General features: G+C 32.1%; 2 protein-coding genes across 4 annotated transcripts in view; one reads left to right on the plus strand and one right to left on the minus strand.

The window, feature by feature from the left end:
• Positions 1 to 4,493, plus strand: part of triobpa (TRIO and F-actin binding protein a) — a 30,900-nt gene extending 26,407 nt beyond the window's left edge. For all 3 annotated transcript variants that reach the window (XM_009298625.5, XM_005160161.5, XM_073906199.1), the window contains 2 exons: positions 3,559 to 3,645; positions 4,141 to 4,493. In XM_009298625.5, the coding sequence (XP_009296900.1) occupies positions 3,559 to 3,645; positions 4,141 to 4,302 (249 nt within the window). In that variant the 3' untranslated portion in view covers positions 4,303 to 4,493. The remainder of the gene's footprint in view (positions 1 to 3,558; positions 3,646 to 4,140) is intronic.
• A 395-nt stretch (positions 4,494 to 4,888) lies between these two features.
• smdt1b (single-pass membrane protein with aspartate-rich tail 1b) lies at positions 4,889 to 5,892 on the minus strand. The gene is made up of 3 exons (NM_001326522.1): positions 5,686 to 5,892; positions 5,225 to 5,368; positions 4,889 to 5,142 (listed from the first exon to the last, which is right to left on the minus strand). Exons 1-2 carry the CDS (start codon positions 5,845 to 5,847, stop codon positions 5,231 to 5,233), a joined length of 300 nt encoding a protein of 99 aa, NP_001313451.1. The 5' UTR covers positions 5,848 to 5,892; the 3' UTR covers positions 4,889 to 5,142; positions 5,225 to 5,230.
• Between the last annotated feature and the right edge of the window lie 1,665 nt (positions 5,893 to 7,557).

The raw sequence follows: 7,557 nt of genomic DNA on the forward strand, positions 1-7,557 counted from the left end.
CTCTATAATTGTGTAATAATGGTTGTTGATTCGTGTCCACGTGGTGTAATTTCAACTACAACCAGCAGAGGCTAATCGGCTCATGCCAATAGGTGTTTGGGTTTAAGGGATACAGTAGCGGAAGGAACTTAAACGATATTTATTTACATTATTATATTAAATTACCCATTAAATTGTATTTTATTAACGTCTATCCACTACACTAAACCTCACAGTAATGTTAAAATATTAATTATTGTTGTAGTGTGTCATAAAAAGTATGATATACTGAGCGTATCCGTAGCTGTATCCCTTCTAGACTTTACCGTGTTATGTGGATAAATACTGCCATCTGCTGCTCGCTGCTAAATGTGGGCCCGAGATGGAGATGAAGAGAGGCTTTCAAACTGCAAAACAATAACTGTAACACTTTTTTTATCCATACATTATAGTGCATTTTAATAAAAATAATTATTAATAACAATCAATAATATATATTTTTATTAACCAGGATTTACAGATGACGCACACTGAAATGTTATTTCGAGTAGTTTTAGTTTACATACACACCAATAAATAAATAACTACAATCTTGTCAGACATTTAAAACAGATATCTTGACAACAAACGTCTCTGCTTTAGGATCACAGTCTTAATCTTAAGTCTTAATCTTTGCCGCGGTTATACTTCTAAGTTAACAAAACTTTTATACATTTAAAATATCAGCAAATAGTTTAAACCATTTAAATTATAGCACAATCTACTATATTTACCTATTTCTAAAAGTTATTTCACCCACGTTTCATTTTGACAAGCACATTAATATATACTCTTATATTTAATATGTTTTCCATATATATAAAATTGTTTTAGTATATTTCATTTGATACAGAAACCAAAATGAGGCTTTAATCTTTGAATATATTTACTTTATTGTTGTTGTTATTATTATTATTTTTTTAGTTACATTTTTTATTATCAATAATGGCTGGATTGGCTATCCTGTATTGATGACATAATAAAAGTCTCTATTTAAGGATCACAGTCTTTATCTTAAGCCTTAATCTTTGTCCCTATTCTTTAAAACACTAGGTTTCTGTTCATTTTCCAGCAAAAAGTTTTGATCATTTTAAATATAGCACAATCAGCTGTAATTATGTATCCCTAAAAGTTATGCCAAATGACAATAGAACTTTATTTCAACCAAATTTTATTTAGACAAACACATTAATGTATACTATTAGATTATTCATTCATTTTCTTTTACGGCTTAGTCCCTTTATTAATCCGGGGTTGCCACAGCGGAATGAACTGCCAACTTATCCAGCACATGTTTTATGCAGCGGATGCCCTTCCAGCTGCAACCCATCTCTGGGAAAACTTGTATTATACTTGTATTTATATATATATATATATATATATATATATATATATATATATATATATATATATATATATATATATATATATATAATTATATAAAATTTTATTATATTAATATTATAATATATTATATTATATTATAGGTTTTTAATGTATACAAAATCGTTTTAGTGTATTTAATTTGATGCAGAAGCCAAAATGAGGCTCTAGTCTTTAAATATATATACTGTATTGTTATTATTATTATTTATTTTTTTTATTAATAATGACTGGATTGGCCATCCTGTGTTGCACTGAACTGTATTTGTGTCTAAGATCATTTGTGTGGGTGGTTCATAAATGATTAATGATGACATTTGTGTGGGTGTTGACGTGGATTGTTTTGTCCGTGTATACCATGAAAGAGTATATATAAAGTGCTTAGCTTCTGTTTGTTTTTATCATTTAAATATCCCGGAAATTAATTATTTTTTAAATTTATTGCTGAGTAAAATAATCACTATTAGATTCATCTAAAATAAAAATGTTTGTTTTGACATAATTTAAGTATGTACTATATATATTTATTATGTGTGTGTGTGTGTGTGTGTGTGTGTGTGTTTATATATATATATATATATATATATATATATATATATATATATATATATATATATATATATATATATATATATAAATTAACATGCATGCATATATTTAGGAAAAGGTTTGTTTATATTTACATAGAAAAAACAAATTATATTTAAATTGAAATATCTATGTCACAAAAAAACTAGGCGACATGGCGGCTAAGTGGTTAGCGCTGTCACCTCACAGCAAGAAGGTCGCTAGTTCAAGTCCTAGCTGGGTCAGTTGGTGTTTCTGTGTGGAGTTTGCATGTTCTCCCTGTGTTGGCTTGGGTTTCCTCCGGGTGCTCCGGTTTGAAAAAGTTGCTGGTTCATTCCGCTGATAAATAAGGCACTGAGCTGAATATAGTCACTAAGCTGAAAAATAATGAATGTTATAGTTGTTTTTATGTTATATGTTGTTTTATGCAAGTGTGTGTATATCACAGATACATAATAAATATACTGTATATATGTCAAAACGAGAACTTATTTTGGATCTGATTAATCTTTGCCACTAATTAAAAAATTATTTATTTATTCAACAAACATGCTGTTGTGGTTTTATTTAGGCCTTTATTGGACAATATATGGTACCTTTATTAATATTAATCTATATATATATATATATATATATATATATATATATATATATATATAGTTGAAGTCAGAATTATTAGCCCCCCTAAATTATTAAACCGCTTGTTTATTTTTTTACATTATAGTTTAATAATATCTGATAACTGATTTATTTTATCCTTGCTATGATGACAGGAAATAATATAAAGTTTGCCTCTATATACATACATATAGTCGAAGTCAGAATTATTAGCCCCCTTCAATTTTTTCTCTTCTTTTTTAAATATTTCCCAAATGATGTTTAACAGAGCAAGGAAATTTTTACAGTATGTCTGATAATAATTTTTCTTCTAGAGAAAGTCTTATTTGTTTTATTTCAGCTAGAATAAAAGCAGTTTTGATTTTTTTATGAACCATTTTAGGGACAAAATTATTAGCCCCTTTAAGCTATTTTTTCTCGATAATCTACAGAACAAACCACTGTTGTACAGTAACTTGCCTAATTACCCTAACCTGCCTAGTTCACTTAATTAACCTAGTTAAGCCTTTAAATCTCACTTTAAGCTGTATAGAAGTGTCTTAAAAAATATCAAGTCAAATATTATTTACTGTCATCATGGCAAAGATAAATAAAACAGTTATTAGAAATTAATTATTATAAATATTATGTTTAGAAATGTGTTAAAAAAAATCTGCTCTCCGTTAAACAGAAATTTGGAGAAAAAACAGGGGGGGGGGCTAATAATTCAGAGGGGCTAATAATTCTGACTTCAACTGTATATATAGGCAAATTTTTTTTTATATAAAGTTTTATATAAATATATATAGTCGTGAAAGGTTCAGTCTTGTCATAACCCCCATTGACACTCCAGGGTGCCCTAAAAAGGGTTAATATGCGGTCAAAAATGAATGAGTAAATGTATCAGAATGATAAAGGTGTTGTCTAATATAGTTGTGAATGGATCGTTTGATCACATTGAGTGCTGAAGTGTGTGTGTTTGTGTGTGTGCAGATGTTACTGAAGGTGAAGGAGAGCGAGGTGGAGTTTCTGCACAAGGAGATCAGCTGTCTCAGGAAAGAGGTCCAGACTCTCACTAAGGTACAAATTATGTGTGTGTGAGCTATCTTATATTCCTTACATTGTGGGGACCGCAAGCAAGGGTGCAATTTTGTGTTCTATGAGAGTATATTTGAGGTTGGGCACCCTTATAGTACTGTTAAGACTAATAAAGCCGTTCTCTGTGGGCCCCTAAAGTGTGTGGGCCCTTAAGATCATCCTCACTTACCCATGCTTAGTGGCACTGCTGTCCACAATTACAACAAAACCAGAAAAATTTCTTTTCACTATATTTTTGATCCCCAACTACTGAATTTTAAAGAGATAGTTCATCCAAAAATGTGGAACACAAAGGACGATATTATGAAGGATGTTAGAAAAAAATCAGCCTTTGACTTGCACAGTATTTTTCATTTGTTCCTACTACTGCATCCCCCCTTCACCTGAAGTGCTCGAGCTTGCTTACTGAAAATGATTAGTCTGTGCGCACATAAATATCTTATATACACAATATAAATGTGATATTTGTACCTGCAGGAGAATGAAGCGTTGGGCGAGCGCTATAAAGAGGTCTATGTGGAGCTGAGCGAGTTAAGAGGCCGCAGTGAGAGAGACATCAACGCACTCAAACAACACCTCAAACTCACTGACGCGGCTCTGGAGGAGGGCCGTCTCCTGGGCAACAGCGACAACCAATGAGAACGCAGCATCACTTCACATGCAAACATTAGCACTGGGACGCTTTCTGTTATGAGGAATTCATTTTTGTTAGAAACTACAATGGTGCTAAATATCGGAAACTCTTAAAGCAAAATATGTATATAAACATGCCTCTGTTGAGAGTATGTATTTTGATCGTTATGTGAAAATAAACACAAATCCAGACCATTTTTGGGGGAATTTAGAGTTTTGAATTACATGGAAGCTGATTAAATAAGCTTTTCATTGTTGGAATAGGACAATATTTGATTGAGATACGACTGTTTGATATAAATATGTATTCTGAGGGTTTAAAATAGGTAAACATTGAGAAAATCACCTTTAAAGTTGTGCAAATTTAGCTGTTCGCAATGAAAATTACGAATCAAAAACGAATATACTGTTGGAAATGTATAAAAAATCTTATTTGAATAAGATCTTGATATTGTAATGGTTTTGGGCATAAAAGAAAATTGAAAATATTGTACAATGCATTTTGGCTATTGCCACACATATACCCGCGCAACACAAGTCTCCAGGGTCACATTTATGTTACATATATTACAAGAAAAAACACACTACAAACTTAACAGTCGAGCAATTTATTAAATAGAAGAGAGGCAAAAGTTGAGGTTAGCCTCAAAATATATTGTCGACAATATTTGGAAACATAAAAACAGCATTTAACATTGGCTTGTGGACATGGTTAGTGTAATGCAGGAATGTAAACACACAAAAATATGTGTTGACAATCTTCATTATTGCATAAATATATATATATATATATATATCCTGTTTATCTGCATCAGGCTCCATTCAGAAGACCTTCAGACTGATGCACTGAAGAAAGAAAAGGACAACAAACATTGAAAGCTTCATTTACACTGTAAAGCACCAGATGAATTATTTATATTGAATTTACCTTCACTCAGTCATCATCATCATCATCATCTGGGACGAAGATTTCATGTTCCTCCAAAAGAGCAGCGAAATTTTTACTGATTAAAGTCCCGACATAGAGGAACGGGACCACTACTATAGTCATACGGGTCAAACCGAACGGAACCTGCAGAAATATTAAAGAAAAAATGATTAATTTATGCCTGATAATAAAAATATTATGTATTCACATTTAATCCTCCACTAATAAATATTGACAATCGTTTGTCGTTTTTTTTTTTTTTTTGACAATCGTTAAATCGACAACTGTACACGAAGTACTTCCTCATTTTATAAATTATATGCCGCTCCAACAATATGACTGGCCAACAGTCACGTCAATCAAGACATTCTTAATTTTCATTGGCTAGCAAGAGAGCCAACTCAAATTACTGCGCTCCTTTGGGAGCCTCCAGCTGCAGTGTTTAGATATAAAAAACGTACCTTATCTGGTTTAGGAAGGACACGTCCTGTTGTGGACGACACGGCGGTTCGGCTGAGAGTGGGTCCTGTCACATTCACCGATTTTTGATTAGCATTGCGGCTCAATGTTACTGTATTTTTAACGAAAAAAGCCCGAGAGAGACGACCCACCAGCGACGCCATGTTTCCTGCCTGTGCGTTGTAAAAGACACGCCCCGTGGACACGCCTTCACTGGGTAAATAATTAGGGGGAGGAGTAAATATCACACTAGAAGTGTATTTTTTCTTATATTAAATTGCTAATGTAATTATTAGATAGTATTATTTATTAATATTAATATTAATATTATTTTACAATAATAATGTTAATAAGGCTTCTCAATGACTTGTCAACTCTGCATGTTTATATCAGGTTTATATTTAGAGTAAATGCCTAAACATGACACATTCAATGGGATGGGAGGGATTTTGCACAAACATTCGTCATGAATCAGCTATTTCAACATACACACCCTCCAGATTAGAGGTCTAAGGTCATCTTGCCTACAATATGTGAAAGCTTGACAACAACAACTGTAACACGCAGAATGGTGATCTTTACAAAAGAATTTAACTACTGTGAATATTAATGATTATAAATACATTAATTAATTAAAATAGTTTGAAGTTTGGTCTTTATTATTATTATTATTATTATTATTATTATTATTATTATTGTTGTTGTTATTGTTGTTATTATTGTTATTATTATTATTATTATTATTATTATTATTATTATTATTATTATTATTATTTTATAATTATTATTGTGGTGGTTCATTCCACTGTGGTGACCCCTGATAAATAAGACACTTAGCCAAAGGTAAATTAATGAATGAATATTATTATTGCAAAATGTACAAGAAAATCAAATCACTTTTATTGTCACATCATCAGCAGCACGTGTAAAGGGGCGTTGTAAAAGATACAACACAAAATGTATATAATTAAAAGTAGAAATTAAATTATATGTTGTAATTTTGAACACAGTGAGTATGCGTTAATTATTATTATTATTATTATTATTATTATTATTATTATTATTATTATTATTATTATTGCTGTTGTTACAAAATAATGAGGGAAAGCAGTGGGTAGCACTTTCACCTCACAACAAGCAGGTGGCTGGTTCAAACCTTGGCTGGATCAGTTGGCATATTTGTGTGGAGTTTGCATGTTCTCCCTGTGTTCCCGTGGGTTTCTTCTTCTGGGAGCTTCAGTTTCCCCCACAAGTCTAAAGATATGTGGTACAGGTGAACTGGGTAAGCTAAAATTTACTGGAGTGTATGAGTGTGTGTGAATGAGTGTGTATGGATGTTTCCCAGTGATGAGTTGCAGCTTGAAGGGCATCCGCTGCATAAAACATTTGCTGGATAAGTTGGTGGTTCATTCAGCTGTGGCGACCCCAGATTAATAAAGGGACAAAGCCGAAAAGTGAGTATGCGTTAAAAAGAAGAGCGATTTTGTTTCGAGAACGTAGCATTACATCCACCCACATTTATTTGATTGACAACACTGTTAACCAATCAAAACTCTTCTAGGAGATAGCGGGGCCAATCGGTGAGCTGATCGGATTAGCGGTCTAAGGTAATCTTGCCTACACTATGTGATAAAGCTCGAAGATAGAAAAGATATATAAAAAAAACATTGTCACAAAAAAATAAATAATAAAATTAAAAAAAATATATATATATACTCATTCATTCATTCATTTTCGTTTCAGCTTAGTCCCTTTATTAATCAGGGGTCGCCACAGTGGAATGAACCACCAACTTCCAGCTTATGTTCCCACCAAGCAAAGTTACGTCCAAAAGACGTCTTTTCTACGTCTCTGTCAGACGTTGAAATTACGTC

The sequence above is a fragment of the Danio rerio genome, chromosome 1, assembly GCF_049306965.1.
Source record: "Danio rerio strain Tuebingen ecotype United States chromosome 1, GRCz12tu, whole genome shotgun sequence".
Classification (NCBI taxonomy): domain Eukaryota; kingdom Metazoa; phylum Chordata; class Actinopteri; order Cypriniformes; family Danionidae; genus Danio; species Danio rerio.